The sequence below is a fragment of the Urocitellus parryii genome, chromosome 5 (assembly GCF_045843805.1).
Source record: "Urocitellus parryii isolate mUroPar1 chromosome 5, mUroPar1.hap1, whole genome shotgun sequence".
NCBI lineage: Eukaryota > Metazoa > Chordata > Mammalia > Rodentia > Sciuridae > Urocitellus > Urocitellus parryii.
In genome coordinates, this window is record NC_135535.1 from 50,233,260 (window position 1) to 50,252,628 (window position 19,369).

Below are 19,369 nucleotides of genomic sequence, written 5' to 3' on the forward strand. Positions count from 1 at the left end.
TGTAACAATTTCTTCTCCCAGATAGAGTCAGATCTTGGTAAATCAACTTAGTTCTCTCAAGGGTTGAGAATCAGCCAGTGCACTCTAGTTCTCTTTGAGTTGCTACAATACTAGTTTCCCTATTTCTATACTGGCTGGCCAGTATCTAAGCCCACCTCCAAACTGTTCTAGGGCCTTCTGGTCCTGTCCGGGACCTCCTGAAGTCCCCAGGATTTAGAGACTATTGGGTCACTCTGGCTGCGTTTGGGGCCTCTTGGTCAAGTCACTCTGTCTCAACCCTGCAGTCAGCATTGAGGTGTATAGTGTGTAATCAGTATATAATTGGTTATATGGCAAGGTACTATTCTGATTGCAAAAAGTTTTGAATATCATCCTTATTTTACTTCTTTGATTATGCTTTTCACTGTCAACACTATAAATTAGGTCACTTCTCCACCCCTACCCCCCGGATCAACAACTATCCCACCAAACTCTTTGTTCTGTTTTGAAATTACAGAGTCTGTCATCCCAAGCAGTGGGACATTTCACGTAAAGCTCCCCAAGAAGCACAATGTGGAACTCGGAATAACGATCAGCTGTAAGTAAAAGTGGCTGCTTTTAAAATATGATGCTGTAAAGACATTAGAAAATTGGGTTGTTGGGTGGTTTACAGGCATGGCACATTTTTCAGCGTGAGGACTGAGTGTTGCTGTCATGCTGAGAAATGGTGGAGTTGCTCAAACCTCCAGCACTTACTCACCTTTTGAATGGGTCCAGTTACCCAAGCTCTCTCTGATATTTTTCTTTATAACATGAAAGTGGATATCTACAAAATACAGTAATTTTAAGTATTACATAAAATCATAAACTCCCATACCTTGTACAGTGCCTAGTAAGAAATCAGTAAGTTTTTAATAAGTATGTTACACCTCCCCCTATGAATAATTAGAGGAGCAGAAAAGTGCATATAAATTCTTTACATTTTGGTATATTATGGATTAAGTTTTATACTTAATCAATGCAATAAACAAATGATCACATTTATTTACTTTCAAGACCATCTTCTTGTGTCTACTGTGACTCTATAACCCATTTCACAAGACTAAAACAAAGTCCCTTCTTTGTTAAATCCCTGCATTCTTCCATGGCGTTGAAAGGTGTGTTGGTAACCAAACGAAAAGAAAAATCAGAGTATATAAATGTGTTTCATTCCTTTTCTTCCTCAGGCTCTCGTTTCATAACTCCTTTGGTAAAAGAACTTTAAAACTTTCAGCCTCAGTGGACTTTCATAAAATGGAAATTTGGGGGAGGGGGCTGGTCCTTTTAATATCCACAGACTCAGTTCATCCATAAATGCCCCAAGAAAATGAAGCAAATGATCAGTGCATAAAGATGAAAGGAGCACAGAGGCAATGACCGTGACCAGGAGGTGGCTGCCTCAAGAAAGAATGATGAGGTTACATGAAAGGGCTTTGCCACACTGTCAGATAGCATTTTTGTCAGTGGTTAAAGTAAAATAAATAAAAGGAGTTCTCAATTGGGCAATATGAAGGGCGACTGCTCAGTCCCACTTGGATGATATAAATTTAACACTAAAAATGCAATTTTATTTATAACCGATAAAACACGCATATCCATCGCAGCACTAGAAAGTCTGGTTCTCCAATTCAGAGTCATGTTAAGAATAAGAAACCATATATATGAGAGGTGATCTATAGCCCCCCATGAACCAGAGCGGCCTATTAGGAAGAAAGTAGAAAGACGAATGAGATTTTGGCGGCTCCATCCCTATTTTAGGTGCAACTAAAGTCATTTGTACTCTAAATTGGGTCTCTCAGCCTCTTAGAACTCTGTGAAGTAAATATGGTTTGTGATTATTCTGTCAATAGCCGTGGCTCTTGAGATTGAGGGCACATCATGACTTACGGTCCCCAAAACATTTGGGGTTCAAGGTGGCTTCTGCAACCCCATGTAACTTTAAGGCAGTTCATTTATTCTGTTGATTCCTTCCATCCCTTCGTTCCGTCAGACCAGGCTGCTCAGGTAGTGTCTCTTGAGGTGTATAGTGTGTAATCTCTTGGCTCTGCCCAGAGACCTGCCTGCACTTGTCTTCTTTTTCTTCCCTTTTTCTACCTTCACACATTCAATATATCCTGTCCTCTGTGTGTCTGTGCTAAATTTCAAGAGTAAATGCCTTGTCCAGAAGATGCTTCCTGCCGGTGGGTATTTTGAAGGCATCAGCTCTATGGAAACTTCTGCTGATTATTTTACGTTCAAATGTTTTATTTAGGAAAATGGTCTTGTATTATTTTATATAATAAATTTATTTTCAAAAATTAATATAAGTAAAAACATAATGTATTCAGTGTCCATCAAAAATAATCCTGTGATATATCTTTTTTTAAAAAAATAGACATTTATATGCTCAGTTTGAGATGGAGTTATGTACATGCAGTTGCACAATATTTGTTTATTCACATGTAGAGTCATTTAAAATTATGTCTTATGATGTTTTTGTGTGTGTGCCAATCATTACTGCTGAAACTGACTCTAACAATAATAATGGCAAAAACCCAAACTCCTGCTCTCCAAGAATGGCTTGAATTGTAGCCAGCCACAAGCAAATGCTATTTATGGAAGCTGGAAGTGCTGTGACACTCCTAGATGGAGAAGTGATACACAAGCCTGTCACACATGCTTGTCAGCCCTTCTAGAGCTATGGCTCCATTTGCGCCACTAATCATCACCATGCTGAATTTGTGTCTCTCATGGAACATGCATATATTTCGCCAGTTGAGAAAACACAACTTGCTATAAAAGGGGGAAAACAAGGCCAGAATCCATTTGTGTTGCTACAAAATAGCAAATTCCTGATGCCTGTCACAGTCACTGGCACATACAAGGTGCTCATTTAATACTTGTATCTGTTAAGTGAATGAATAAGAAGTCTTCATGAGCAAACAATGTTCTACTAATAGTAGCCCTCCAGGAAACAAGCCCTCACAGGAGATGATGAATACACATGCTTGTGCATAGACTGTTGCATGAACTGAGGAAGCCTTGACTCGGACAATGATCACCTGATTCCCTCCCTCTGTCCCCAGTTTCCTTACCTATAAAAGGGGTACATATTTCCTCCTGCATAGCATTGACAAGATTAAATGAGTTAGTGTATGTAAAGTCCCTAGAACATGTCATGAACCCTCACGAGTATTAGTATGATGACAATTCTTCGTTACTTTGCACACGGAGCCTTTTGAAATATTTTAAGCACACCTCCAGACCATAAATTCTAGTGTCCACTCTAATCGTACCTCCTACGTTAGGAAATCCAGGGGACCCACTTCTCAAACACACACAGGTATTGAAAGTGAAACTGAGGCACAATAAGGGTTGATTGATTTTCCTCACCATCTTTATATAAAATCCCTTTCTATCTTCTTCACCTTGTGAAAACTCAGTGTACTAAAGAAGGGCCCTCCATCCTGGAAACATCCCATCAAAACCTTTATGAATCACCCTCCAATCCCTCTGAGTGGGGACGTAATGGGCAGTTTTAGACTAATTTTCTTAAGTTCCCAGTGAAACACTGATAGAACATTAGCATCAGGCATTACTTTTATGGATGTTATTGCCTTATTATGGAGGGATTTACTGTACCAAATAAAGTAGATGCAGTTTGGAACTGGAAGCCACACCCCAACACCCTCATACCCAGCCTGCCAGATCATAGCTGTTACCTTCCTGTTTTCAAGACAGAGAACCCTGGTTGTCTGTATCATGTGCCTTCATCAATAAAGTCCTTCTGACAATGGATTTCTGGGGTTTATAACTACTATATGCTGTGCATAGCACTGCGCAGTTTTATACCTTTTCTTATTTAATCCTCAAAGCAATCCTGGGATATCTGTCCCCATTTCATAGACAGGACAGTCTGGTTCAGCTGTGTAACCTGCCCAAAGACCCTGAGCTAATAAAGGGCCAAGCAGGTGCCAAATCCATTCTGTCTGCCTTAACCTTGGCTTTACTCTCATGGCACCTCTCAGCCCTGTCGCCATCTGATTGATGAACCTTCCCAGATTCTGTACCAGAAAAGCAAAAGGCAGCATTTTTTTTTTTTTGAGTGCAGCTAATTTGTTGCATTTCCTTTTTGGTTGTGACTGAATTTTTTGCAGAAATAAAGGCTTGCTTTATTTTTTAGAAAATCATGAAGTAGCCTTTATGACAAGCACAACAAATCTGTCATTCCCCCCGCTAAGTCTTACACACATTTAGAAGAGAATGGTTCATGGGTTTTGCCAATTTTGCAATAAAAAACTACTCAGTGCTCCATTTCAAATCAAATAAACTGGTTTACTTTCCATGCATTGTGTATATGGTTGCAATTAAAGCAAAGCTTAATGAGAGAGACAGAGCAACAGGGAGTTTCTCTATTGTAGTTTGGTTTCTTCATCAGACTTTTTGAGCCAAGTGCCTTCACTAGCAGAATAAGTTCCACCAATAACTGGATGTTTCAGAACATTCTTGAACCATTTCATTGATTTCCATTTAATTTCAGAATTCACAAGAGTTCACTTGTCTTCAAAAACAGGAAAAGTTTTCAGACAGTATCATTTCCTCCAACACATTTTTTCGTTTATGTTGTTTTGATTTTTGTTTTGTTTTGTTTTGGAGTGTGGGTTTGAATCTAGGGCCTCATATATACTAGGCAGGCACTCTGTAATTATGCCCAGAACAGTTTGCAATTCTGGATTATGACATGAGTGAAAAATGGTAGATGCTTATATTTCTCTAGAGGAATTGTATCAAATCTTTGAGTAAAGGTTTAAATATTAAATTAATTGTAGCAAATAGAATAGTTTGTATTCTTTGCCAGAAGCTAAGTATAATGATCAAATGAAGTCTCGTTAGTATTTACTGTGAACTAATTTAGACAGGTATTGATATCTATGTTTGCCTCTTTTTTTTAATGTAGTGTTAGATATTAAACCATCTGTTCTCCTGCATAAACATTTTCCTGGAATTCAAATGGGATTATGGGATATGATATGGTTCTATGATTATTATGGGTTGATCAGACTGTTTATCATAAAATCTTACTTCAGGGACCTTCTAATGGTCCCTAAAAGTATATTATTCCAGGCTTCAGGTCGGCCAAACATCTCTCAGAGGCCAATTGTTTTTTTTTTTTTTTTAAATATTGAATATGGTTACTTTAGTATCAAACTCCTAAATTACATACAAACTTCCTAAGTCAAGATGATTTTTTTGTACTTATATGGACTATAACTCATTTCCAGAGATAATTCTAAGTAAACTCAGTTCTAATTGGTTTTCATATTTATCACATGGAAATATTCCTAAGAAAATTTATAAAACCCAAAACTGACTACTGTGCAGAATAATAGTTTCATCTGCCAACCTAATCAAAGTTGTATCAGAATATATGAAAATTTAGTTAACTAGCAATAAAATATTTACTACAGCCATTAAAATAAAATAGTCACATTCCAGAACATTTCAGAATGATATGAATTTTTGAGCAGAATTTAAAGATTTATAGCACAACTATCAAAAGATTTCCTTCTGGAGGAAAAAAAAAAAAAGGAACTTCAAATTAGCACTTCTCCATTCTGTCTCAAGCATACCAATGCTTGAGTAACAAGACACATCCCCATCAGCATGTCTCCTCTCTGGAAAAAAGTGCAGGACTGGGTGGGAGAAAGGGTCACTTGTCGGCACCACTAAGGGAAGCCCCAGTGGATTCTAATATTCTCCTACTGAGGTGCCAGTCTGTCAGGTCCTCCCTGGAGAATCACTGATTAAAATAGATTTAAGCCTGATGGACAGCTCTCCAATTGCTTTTTCCAACTGCAACTTTAAATGACTTTGCTTTAGGTTTTCGGTTTATAAATAACAAACATTGTTATAGATATAATGTACATGTTTTCTAATTCATTTGACTCATAATGTTTGCTTTGCATACAGACTCTAATTGCATTAATGAAAGTTATTATAAATCAGGGAAAACGTACTGGGAAACCATGGATATAAAGATATGATTGTCCTATGTTCATTATTACAGCACCATCAAGTAGAAAACCAGGGGATCCCCTTGTCATTTCAGATATCAAGAAAGGGAGTGTGGCACACAGGTAAGGAAATCATATTTTCTGGTTTATTCCAAGATCTCTCTTAATTTAATCAAAAATGACCCCTTCCGTCCCAAGGCAGATTTTGCAAATGGATCACTATTCTCAATATTATATAGGCAGTCCCTATTAATCAATCAGATTTGATATCCCTGATAGCAATGGATATGTAGATATTCCCCTTATATCAATTTATTTCTGTACCCAAAGCAGACAAGAATCAGCAAAAAAAATGTTTTTCAGGCCCTTTCATGAGTTTAGTGTGGGCTCTTCTTCACTGATCATCATCCATATTGGATTTTCCAGCTAAAACCCTGATATTAGCTCCAATTATGAGAAGTCTTCCTCATAGACATGACAGCTGGTGGAACATGTTGTTAAGTATCCTCCCTGGGCACACAAGATCCTTGAGCATTAAGCAATGTTCATGTCTTCTATTTGGCCCATATGTCATTAAAATAAGGGAGTCTCAAACTTTTATTTCAGAGATAAAAATACTTCTTAAGTGACTGAAAATACTGACATAAGACTATTAGGTTTCCTTTCACTTTTCCATTAAGGACTTTTTTTTTAAAAATCCCATTTATTACACAATCATGTCATTAAAATTAGTTTAAAATGCAAAAGGAAGGAAGGACATTGTGTAAGTTAAAGTGGATAGGTGTATAGGCTCAGCTGTTGTGAAAAAGAAATTTACCAATTGCATGGATCAAACAAAACAGAAGTTTGTCTCTCACATAACAACTGGGAGGTAGGCAGGCCATCCAGACTGGGAGTCACTGCTGGGGGAAGGTAGCCATCCCTCCTCCTTGCCAGTCATCTGTCTTTCCTAAACACAGGTGGGAGGTAGGCATTGGGAAAGTGCTAAGAGTCTGGAGCATACATTTTTTAGAAGGTTACTCAGAAAAACAAAGAGGCAAATAGATTTAGGAAACAATTAGCATCCTCTAACAAAGATTTAATGCACAGAAGACAGTTCTTGCAAATATCTGGGTCCATACATGTATACACATACAAACACATATACACAACATTCTCATTATTTTTCTCATTTCATCATGATCCTTAAAAACTTTCAACAGACCTGTACTTGTCCATTGCCGGTATTAGATTCTAAGAGACCACTTTCTAAAAAACTAGCATCAGGTTCACCTGTACCTCTTCTCCCTACTCCAGTCACAGGCAGAAATGTAGAGATTCCAAGTCTCAGGTTCCCTCCAACTCTGTCCCTCCTTGACTACTCCCACTCTCTTATCCTCTCCTATTGCTTGATTTCCAGAGACCAAAACAGGTACAACAGTGTGGAAGAGCATAAGGACTCGGAGGTCTCTGCAGACCCCAGCCCATTTCCCCTCTTCCCAGGAACCTTGGACTTCCTTAGTGAAGCTTACATGGATGTCCCCATTTAACTGACAAAAGCATTTTTAAAACGTTGTAATACTCTGCAATTTAATGTCACATCAGCCATCCCAAACAAGGCTGGAAAAAATGGGGTTTGTCAATACGTGCAATTTAAAAACAGTTTGAAGACACTCTTTTCCTCTGAAGATTACCATAATGCTACATTATGCTTAATGCCTCTTTAAATGGCCTGCTTAAGCGTTTGTCATTAGTCATGTGTCATTCTGCATTTACTCACAGAACTGGAACCCTGGAACTTGGGGATAAATTACTTGCAATTGATAACATCCGGCTGGACAACTGTTCCATGGAAGATGCAGTTCAAATCCTCCAGCAGTGTGAAGACCTGGTGAAGCTCAAAATCCGCAAAGATGAAGATAATTCAGGTATTGATGGCATCCTTACTTATGACTGATTGTTCCGACTGCCCATCTGTCAGTCGTAGTAGTGCTTGATGTTTTACATACAACAGCTGGCTAGTGACATTGCAGCACGTTTTTTTTTAATGTAGTTAAAAGAGACTTTAAATTGTGCATTCAGAGTATCATATAAATTGTAAATAATGGTGCTTTAAATTAAATAATTGAGGTATTTTCACTGTACATATTATTGTGTTTGTATTAATTTTTCAGGGTGAAACTAAATCATCACCCAATATCCCCTAATACAATGGAATTAATCATTTCCAAGTCTTGGTTAATATTTACATTTCATAATTATATCCATAGTGAATGTTGCATTTTTACTTAACTTTACAGACATTTTTCCATTTACAAGCCCTTAATATCTGTTTTTGTTATTTACTGCCTGTAATTTATTTACCATTCTTTTATTCTTAAATTGCTTTCAATTGCTTCATTATCGTGGATAGTACTATCATAGATATATTTATGCATAGATACTTTTGTTCCACTTTTCTTCTTTGGAATTATTTTCTTAGAAGATTGCTGAGGGGGAAAAAAAAGAAAAAGAAAGAAAGAAACTTGTGATCCTTGCACCATGTTGCTTTCTTGAAGGGCTATGTCCATTCTCAGGTGTCCAATAGCATGTGAATACAGCAGGAATGGAGCAATGCTTCTCAGAATCTAGTAGGCCTCAGAATCATCTCTGTAGCTTATGAAAACACAAGTTCCAGGACCCTATCACCAGGTGGGGCCTGGAATTCTGCATTTCTAACAAACTTCCAGGTGATGCTGCTCAGTCGTGCACTTTGAGTTGGCACTGCCGAGGGAGCCCATTGTCTATGATAACAACTTAGAGCCAATTTAAAAAAAAAAAAGTTTATTAATTGAAAAAGTCAGATTATGTGGAAAATTATATAAAATGATAAATATTCAAAGCATAAGCATTTAAATTTTGCCAATCTTATGGGTAAAGTCAAGGCCTTTCCTATGAATAGGATTCTACTGAGTATAGTTGCAAATCTTTGTCTAAACTATACACATATAATTCATGATTTCCAATTTTATTTTACTTTTAAAATTAAAAGTATTTTAACTGATAAATAAAAACAAAAATTATACCCGTTAATGTGGTAGCATGATGTTTTGACACATGTATGCTTTATGGAATGCTTAACTCAGGTTAAACATCTATCTCCTCAAACATTTATTATTTTGTATGATAAAAAATCTCAAAGTCTTTTCTTCTACCTTTTTGGAATGTATAGTATGTGGTTATTATCAATAGTCCCCCTACCGCACAACAGCACACCAAAACTTTTTTGCAGTCTTGATTTTAACACAGTGAGAATTTAAAGCAATCTTATCACTTACTTCACCTATATTTTTATTTTCTGCAATGTTTTCCTCCTATTTAATTAACAATAGATCTGTACCTAATGTATTTGCGTTTGTTTTCATGGAATAACTACATAGATTCTTTATACAATAACAAGTAAAACTTGCATAAACAAATTTGGGAATAAACACAATTCTAAACTTTTAAGGTTGTAGCTCCGGCAGAAGCAGAAAGGTACAGGGGAACTAGAAAAAGAAACCTATTTCTCAGGAGAATTTTATGGCATTAGTTGATATATTTTATAATAGAAAGCCACAATGAATCCAGTAAATTGAAAACTGGTTACAATGTAGATAAATTGCTTAAGTGAGGACTCATTATAATATAGATATGTAATTTCATCCCAACTGCATTAATCAGCTTTCTATCAGTGTGACAGATTACCTGAGAAAGTAAACTTAGAAGAAGGAAAGGTTTGTTTGGGCTCATAATTTCAGAGGTTTCAGTCCATGGTTGGTGGGTTGGTTTCAGAGTTTGGGTGCCTGTAGTGAGGCAGAACATCATGGCTGGGAACATGAGACAGAACAAAGCTGCTCACATCATGGTGGCCAGGAAGCAAAGGGAGAGAAGAGAAGGGGGCTATTATCCCAATATGCCCCCAATAACCTAACTTCCTTCCACTAGGCCCCACCTCCAAAAGCTTCCACCTCCTCTCAACAGTACCACAGACTGGCAACCAAGCCTTTATCATGTGGGCCTTTGCAGGAACATTTAAGATCCAAGTCAACCAGCAGTGAACTATCATCCATGTTCTGGAATCTTCCCATAAACCACCTAGATCTAGAATTCATGGTCATGTCAGACCATGTGTTGATGCTTTTTATACAAAGTTTTAAAAAAAATTAGTAGTTACATAGATCAATACAGTTGGTAATGATGATTATATACAAATATATTTTATAACCAAATGTTTTAAAAATACGTACTCGTTTGTACTCATTATTTCCCAAGCAACAAATTTTCTATGCCAACATTTGCATTTCTTTTGTTTTGAATCTGCTTCAATTGCACTTGCTTTTGGGGATTTATTTCAAGAGAGGGCTAACGCCTCCAGCATTATCTGGGTTCCCTCCTAGCAAAGAGACAAAGCTCTGTGGAGAAAACTATTTTACATGATTTTCCCAGCTAAGCAGATCTCAGCTACTTCCTTGCACAATGAAAAAGCAGAGCCTGAGATGAATATGCATGGTGTATACAGTTGGCAATGTGTCCCATTTCAAAGCCCAGCTGTGCAGATGCACTGGCAGGGATTTCAGAGACAACAACACAGCACTTGGAAAGCTAAATCTTAGTTTCAGTTGCTGATTTCCGTTGGCTTGTTTTTCAGCTTTATACCTTTCTTTTTATAATCCTCATACCAATATTATGATAATTATCATGTTTATCAAGAGTTTTTTTAACTTTAAAAATGTACTATTTTTAAAATTCTAAATTCTTCCATTGAAAAACACACATGGACAAAAATAAGACTATAAATACTGATGGGAGGGATATATTTACCCAAACCAAATTTTCTCAAATTGGTATACCAAAGTATAGATGCATTTAGACATGTTTTATACCAGATCACTATTTGAAAACTATCATCTGATCATCGGTTTAGAAGAATTAGGATGGGCCCCAATATCCTCTTCCCTCATGAGAGTGCAAATATAATTTGAGAAACTAAAATTGTTTTTTATTTAGAGCAAATCAAGTGGGAGGAACCCCCATTATTAAAAATGTAAAACCTGATTACAGATTGGTTCAAGACAGTCTGTGGTAATCATAAAGCACAACATTTAAAATCAGACCTGAATTTAGAGTTTAGCTCTACTGTACTTGAGCTTTGTGAGTTTGGGCAAGTTACTAAACCTCTCTGATATTCAGCTCCACTTCCAATAATGTGCATGTAAAAGTATGTATCCCCCTCAGCGAGCTGTTGTAACCTGTCCTGGCACAGTTGGTGTTCAGTAAGTGGGGAGTGTTTTTACTATAACTGCCTCCTGAAATCCCTTTCCCTGTACCCATTCGAATCCTTCATCAAGATATAACTGAGTGGAAGATAAGCACTTATCATCAGGACAGTGGCTTATTTGGGAACTGTAATATTGTTCCTAATCTGAAATTAGGCTGGTAATTTGAATTGTCACTCTGAATCGTTCCCATCCTTTGTCTCAAGGATTTTGAATGGTAATATTCAGTATACATCCTCTACCCCTGAAATATTTCTCATACTAATACTGGCTTTTGTCTACCTTAAGAGTTTTCCATGTCTTTCTTTAATTGTCTGTTCCTTGCCATCCTTTGCCGATGGGAGTTTATGACCATGCCTGATGCAACCCGATTTCCTAAGGTTGCCTCAAAGATGCTGCTTCACAATGTCAGCATTTCTCCTAGGCGTACTCATCTCATTGTTCTGCCATTGACCTTATGCTAGGAGATAGTGGAACTAACATGGGCCAAGTCTTTGGTTTTCAACCATGCCATTGGCATCATTTGGTGTCTATGCTGTAATAGGAACTAGGCAGGGCCCAGTCCCTGCCCCTAAATCAGTCATTGCTCAGTAGGAGAAACAGAAGAAAACCCACATTTAACACTACAATGAATATTCTCTGGGTTTGCATACATGTTAAGAGAAGGTGGGGGTATCCATTTAGGCATGGGGAGTTTAGAGGGAATGAGTCTAACAATCTTAGTCTCCACAGTGTTGGTCCTGCCCAGGCAGGACAGGAGAGTGGAGGTAGTGTGGCATATCCACATAGGCAGCTGTGGCTGAAGCCTAAAGTGTAAGGACATTGTAGTGGGTGAGCTTGGAAGGCCACTGGAGACAAACCATTATGGGACTTGTACAAACCATTTTAAGAAGTGAAAGCCCATGGTGGTGGGGGGGGCACCATAAGAATACAGCTGGGGAGTGCAGCCATACTATTGGGTTAGTGACCACTCATTTCCCATCTGATAAGCTGGGAAACTTGAGCCACTCAGCATCTCTGAACATCAGTTTCCTCATCTGAAAATGAGCATTTGATGCCTATTTTGTATGGCTGTTTTTAAGGATCAAAGGAAGTAATTATTTTAGCAATAATGTTACACACAGTGAAGCCCAGTGAATGTGTTATCCTTATAAATTGATAAAAATTGATAAAAATCAATTTTAGTTATATTTTAGGATGGCAGAATCTGTTGGAACACTGGGGTGGTAGGCATGCATTTTTCTCCCTCTAGATTCAGTTACCATTCTGCCTTTGCAAGCTTTTGTGTTTGCCATCTTTCATCACAACAGGAACATAACCCAACAAGAGATAAAGGGTTCTTGCATGAGTCCAGATCTCCAAGATGATGGCTGCTACTCAATCCCCAAGTCTACAAAGATGCAAATAACCCTCTCCAAGAAAAACCTATTGTTTCACCTTGACTGCATCTGGGTTCAATATCAGTGAAGAGGGGAGAGTGAGATCTGGTTGAGTCTGGGGGTAGCATCCCTGAAGCAAAGCTGTAGAGACTTTTGGGGATCTGTAGGAAGAGATGAAGGTTTACCAATCTATCCTATATAGTTTGCAAGGATCTGTTTTATATTACTCCTTTTCTGTCAATCAAATACACAGCTGTTATGATTTCTCTCTTGATTTAAATCATCTTGCTTCATATATAGTGCTTGTTATTAGAGACAATAAATTCAGTACTTTACCTTCATGGACTTGATTCCATGTTGAAAAATATTTCCAGGCAGCAGCTTGTCCCATCCAAAGCAAATTATCTTTATACATTCCCAAGCTGAGTCTCATGCAAATAGCCTTATTACCAGTTAAATCTGTCCTTCAAAGATTTGAGCTTTCAGGTTTTTTTTTTTTTCAGTTCATCAGTGTTAAGCCAAGCCAAGTAATGTGGAGTGGCTTTTTTTCCCTGAAAACCTAGATTGGAGGAAAGATACCTCATTATAAGCTCCCAAGAATGATCCTGGCTTATGCAAGGAGCACTGGAATAGTGTGTCAGCAAGAAGCTGGCTGCAGGAAGAACTTATGATAAACAGAAGTATTTTTCCTTTTCTTTATGCTTGATCTCTCAAAAAGAATACCACTTAAATTTGAATGTGCATAAGAGTCACCAGAGGGCTCGTAAAAACAGAAAAGCAGCCATGGAACACATCTGTAATCCCAGTGGCTCAGGAGGCTAAGGCAGGAGGATTGCAAGTTCAAAGCCAGCCTCAGCAACTTTGCTAGGCCCTAAGCAACTCAGCAAGACCCTTTCTCTAAATAAAAGAAAGGGATGGGAATGTTGCTCAGTGGTCAAGTGCCCAGAGGTTCAGTCCCTGGTATCAAAAGGAAAAAAAAAAAAAAAAAGAAAAGAAAACAGAAGAGCAAGCCCTTTCCACAAAGTTTCTGATTCCTACCCATTTGGGAGCAGACTGGGAATTTGTGTTTCTAGCAAGTTCCCAGATGATGCCAGAACTGTTGGTCCCAGGACTTTTTGAGAAGGGCTGTCACAAAGGGTCCTACCTTTGAGACTTAGAAATTATCCCTCACATAAAGAAGTTTGAATTTCACTCTTAAAACACTCCACAACTCCTTGGAACTCTTCTTATTCATTACTTTCACATGACCAGGTGAAATGACTCTATGACATGGAGGAAGCTGTAGAGAGTGCTTCTCTTAATGGTTTCCCAGGCTTGCCCAACTCCAAGAAATTTAGCCACACTCAAAAAAAAAAAAAAATTCAGCCTTTTTTTTAGAGCCATTATATTTAGTTGAAGTGAACTTTGATTGACCTGCACACATCTGCCTCCCAAAGACTCTCTCCCGAATCCAAGCCTCCTGTTTGGCCATAGAAGCAGCTGCCATTGTGGATCCAAGCCATAGAGTGTTCATTTTGTTAAACAGGCAGTGCTCAAGAAGCCTGAAAACAACATCGTAGATAAGTAATGCCGCAATTTTGCATCTGTTCTGTGGTCCCATTAATTTTCTTAACTAGAGCTGAGCAGAACAAACAAGTAGGCTGGCCTTCTTTCCTGTATTTCACTAATAGTTGTAAACCTTCTGTTGTGATATAAAAGTTTCGTATAATATCATTAACATCTGTTTAGGCTCACGTTAAAACTTACTGGTAATTCTGCCTTTTTCCTTCTCAGAAAGTTTCTCTTCTGGCTGAATACTCTAACGGCTTCTTTATAAGCTTTTAAGCTGCAGCAGACTGAAGGAGAGAGGACCTTGGAGTGTTTCCACCTCCAAAATGGTCTGAGCTTAGCCTTCTAAACTGTAGTTAGTACTCTCCTCCTGAGCGCAAGACCTTTCAGATGCCAGTTGGGCTAGAGCCCAAGAAGACAGATGGAAATGGAGGTTCAGCCTGGAGCTGACTCTGCACTCTTGGAACTGGGGCAGGAGGGAGTTCTAGGTTTGCTGGTCCTCGGGGTGATAGTCCAGATCTTAGTTTCACAAGAGTTGCAAGAGCCAGGTTGGCTTTGTGTTCCCTGCCTTGGAGAAGGAAGGTAGACCTTGGCACAGCAAGGGTGCTGACTCAGGGTCTCCTAGAGGTCTCTTCCTGGGAACCAGTCTGCATGCTAGATTCATCTACACTTTTGCTCCTTTTAAGCATTTACTGAATTCTCCCTAGTGCCACACATGCTGGGGGATATGAAGATAAAAACCTACATTTTCAAGATGATCCTATTGTAAGGAAGGAAGCAAAGAAAGAGATCAATTAAGATAGAGAAGGAAAAGTACATGCTGGAACATACATTCTTGATGGGGACAAAAAATTGGTTCTGAAGGAGCAAAGAATCTTAGATACTACAGTCATGACAATAGTAGGAGGCTCTCTGAAGCTCAACCCTACCTGACTGAGTTTTATTCCTTATTATTTAATTTCTCTCATTCAGGGGAATTAATGTTTTTTTCTCCTTGGAGGAAAGAATGAAAATAAAAAGTTGAAAAGCACAAGAAGAATGTATTGGAGTTGTGAGGTGTCATAGGAAAGGCCCCTAGAGAGAACCGGAGGGGCCAGGTAGGCTCCCTGAAAGATAAGACATCTCCACCCCAGTCTTGAAGTAGAAGAAATTCTCCAGAACAGATGGAAGAAGGATGTCTGTGCACAGGGAATAACGTGTGCAGACTGACAATGTTAGAAAGGTGCCTTTTACAGCCGTCAAGAATGCAAACTACAATAAATGCTGGAGACGAAGTAAAGAAAAGGATCACTTTTACACTGTTGGGATTGCAAATGAGTGTAACCACTATGGAAATCAGTATGGAGGTTACTCGAAAGACTAGGCAAGGAACCACCGTGAAACCCAGCAATATCACTCCTCATTATTTATCCTAAGGAATTAAATTCATCATAATACAGTGATACATGCATACCCATGTTTATGGCAGCACAATTTACAATAGCCAAATCATAGAAGCAGCCTAAGTGTCCATCAATGGATGAATGGATAAAGAAAATGCGGTATATATACACATTTATTCAGCCACAAAGAAGAATGAAATTATGTCATTTGCAGGAGAATGGATGAAACTTGAGAACATTATGTTAAATGAAAGTCAAAGGTCATATATTTTCTCTCATATGTGAAAGCTAGAGAGAAAAAAAGGAAAAGAAAGGTCAGGGGTTTGACCTCATGAAAATCAGAGGGAGATCAGTAGAGGAAAGGGACCAGGGACCAGCAGGGTGGGAGGCAGGAAGGGAAAGCAGAAGTACTGGGGAATGATATTGACCAAACTCTATTGATATATTGTGCCAATATGTAACAACAAATCCCACCATTATACAACTATAAAGCACCAATAAAAATATAGGAAAGAGTGTCTTTTAAGGAAAGGCAGTGATTCTGCAAGAAGTGAATTAGGAGGTTAGACTGGGGAGTGTGGCTGGTGTGACCCTCTGGAGAGACTGAAGGTCCCCCTCAGCCCCTTCAAAAGGGTTGCACTTTATTCATAAGGAGTCAAAGAACCAGTGAAAAGCTTCAAGTAAAAGAATTACCTACCCAGGTTTATGTTTTTAAGATATTCTGGGAGGAGAAGGCAAGGAATTATGGGTCAGCAGCACTCGTGAAAATAGATGTGAGGAGAGGGTAAAAGCTGGAACTCAAGCAAGACAACCACTGAGAAACCCTGGGCAGAGCCAGACAGGGCTTCCTGGAGAGAACATGACAGTGGGAGGCCTGGGAACCTTGCCTTGTGACCAGATGGGCCAATGGTCCAGATAAGACCATGTGTGGGCAGCCACCACCACCCATCACTGATGAAAAAAGAAAGAAGGAAGCCAGACTAATTAAATACTTGTTTACTCGTGGCATCACATGGGTTTTTCCAAGAGAACTAAGATTACTTTCTTTTTTAAAAAAAGAAAACTTACAAAATTTCAAGCGTGTACAAAAATAGAGGAAAATAGTGCAATAAAGTACCAGGTAACAACAATTATTAACCATCGACCAGTCTTGCTTCATCTGTAATCCCAATCTAGTTTTTCCATCCCTCCCACACCCTGGGTTATGAAATTCCAGTTATCCTTTCATTTCTTCTTGTCAATGGTACTAATGTATCCCTGAAAGATGCTCTTTTAAATACATAACTAACATCATCATATTTCAAAGTATTAGCAATAATTCTTAATCAGATGTTCACTTAATGTTCATGTTTTCCAGAAATGTGATTCAGATTTTCACATATATGTACATATAGATGAGAAAAGACTATAGACTTGCATCTCCATCGCTATCTGAACTCACTGAGCTCCCTAATTATTGCTATAAGAGTTATAATGATGCCTCAAATGCCTATGAAAAAAATCCCTACCTAAGGTGACCTGAAAAGGACTTTCCTAAACCCCTCTGCTCCACTTCTGACGTTATATTTGTCATCTTTGTGATGCAAGGTGCAGAACTGCCCACAAATAACAGTGCTCACTCTGGTTGCCTGAAGGATTAGCTAACTAGAACTGGTTCTTCCCCATCTCCCAGAGAGTGGAACTGTCCCTAAGTCACCTGCACACAGAGTCAGTGTTTGTTTTCACCTGATTGAAGTTTCAACTGAAATTTCTCACAAGGTCCTGAGACTCCAGGTATTGGGAAAGTGTCATTCCCCCCAAATCCCATAAAAATCTGATGCCCAAATACAGAATGCCTGGGGCCCACCAACAAGCTTGTGTTCATGCTTCCCTATGTAGTATGGACTCAAGGGCCAAGTCTTTCCAGTGTTATACCCAGCCACCTTGAGAGAGTGCCCTGCAGTAAATAATACTTAACTATGCCAGAATTTATCCAAATATACTTATATATATACTTAATATACTTGATGCAGGCTGTAAAGTACATGCAATCTATTCAGTAACAACCTATTGATGTAGATCAAAACCAGCTCTGAAAGGTAACAAAATATACTGTAGAAAAATGTAGGTTTTGACCTCTGCCCCTGGTTTGATGACTCTGCACCCTGATGCGACCTCTGGAGGCTTTGTAGATCACGACCAGCTTTTTGGCCACACCTTAAGCATGGAAAAAATTTGTGAATCATATTGAGCTTTATATGGAAGATTCTCACTGCTAATATAAGTTTAAGTCAGCTATTATAGATTTGCAATGCCCTAAGAGGGAATGTGGATTTGATCATTGCAGTGTGTGGTAGATAGTCTTCAATTGTGAACATATGAATTTATAGGAGTAGAGCACTCAGGAAGTGGAGGTGATGGTTACACCCCAGAACTCCCAGTGTAGGGCCAGAGGTAAAGTAAATGTTGCCAGGAGAGGGCATATTGTTTCCCACATTACTCTCTGGAACTTTCATTTTATATTCACCCTAATTCTTCACTGCACACACAGATAATTGAATTGTTAACTCAAGCTTTCTTTTTCCCCCTCCTTCTTTAAGGGTTTCATATCATAAATGAACAGCTGTTCGTTGCAAAAATGTGGCTGTGTTAATGCTTTACTATGATACAGTTGGACTGTAAAAGCTATTTGGTTAAAGTAGCTACTGGACCATTTCATTGTATCCTTAGGTACAAAATGAAACAGCTCCTTAACCATTCACAGTTCCTGGCCTCAAGGAATAAAACAAGAAATGCTCAGGAACTTTAAGCATGTCACAAGCAAATAAAATCCTTTGAATTCTGAGACTTCATAATGCAACTGGGACACAGCCATAGCACCCACCTATAGTGGGTGGCCTATGACATCTTTCTGGCCAATGCTTGAGGTAGACCACAGTCAGAAATGTCTTCATTTATGCTAACACTAAATAACCAAAATTAGCATGGGACAATGTGGCAGCCTGGCACGAGCTCCTGAAACATAGCTTAGGACAGCTTTTACTCTCAAGAGCAAAAGATCATTCAAGCCTCTGTTTTAATACCCATGAATTCATCCATAAGACTCACATTTCAAGACACTGTCAGGAAGGATATGTAAGAAATTCTAAATTTCCTTCAAGTTAACTTAAGTCTCACTTAACCATGTCTTATCACATGATCCAACCCTAAGCTTTCATGCATTGAGAGTTAGTTTATTTGTAGCCGGGTACAGTGGTACATGCCTGTAATCCCAGCAGGTTGAGAGGGTGAGAGGCAGGAGGATCGCAAGTTCAAAGCCAGCGAGAGCAAAATCAAGGCACTAAGCAACTCAGTGAGACCCTGTCTCTAAATAAAATACAAAATATGGATAGGGAGGTGGCTCAGTGCTCAAGTGCCCCTGAATTCAACCCTCAGTACCCCCCCTCAAAAAGAGAGTTACTTGTAAAGCTTGAAAGTGCGAATTCCATAGCCCCAAGCTCTTCTCTGTGACAGAGTAACTCTCTCCTCTCATAAACATCAGCCAGATGTTTATTCCACAGGTATTTAGCACATGCTTAACAAAATGTTATGCCAGCACTGTGCCTGAAAGTCCTGCAGCCCCAGGTGGATGAATCACTCACGGTTTGAAAACCCAAATCAATAGGCAGTATTCCCCTTTGCTGGCACTGACGACAACTGTGTCTGTATATTACAATGTAAAATCCTATTAAGAAAATGCCACTTCCTAAAGTCATTATTTTCTGAGACATAATGCTTTGATGGTGATGTTTTGA

The 19,369-nt window shown here is 38.7% G+C and overlaps 1 protein-coding gene across 7 annotated transcripts in view; it reads left to right on the forward strand.

Annotated features, from left to right (window-relative positions):
* Grip1 (glutamate receptor interacting protein 1) overlaps nt 1–19,369 on the forward strand; it is a 373,677-nt gene that overhangs the window by 312,048 nt on the left and 42,260 nt on the right. For all 7 annotated transcript variants that reach the window (XM_077798384.1, XM_077798385.1, XM_077798387.1 and 4 more), the window contains 3 exons: nt 497–577; nt 6,065–6,134; nt 7,773–7,918. In XM_077798384.1, coding sequence (XP_077654510.1) covers nt 497–577; nt 6,065–6,134; nt 7,773–7,918 — 297 coding nt within the window. The remainder of the gene's footprint in view (nt 1–496; nt 578–6,064; nt 6,135–7,772; nt 7,919–19,369) is intronic.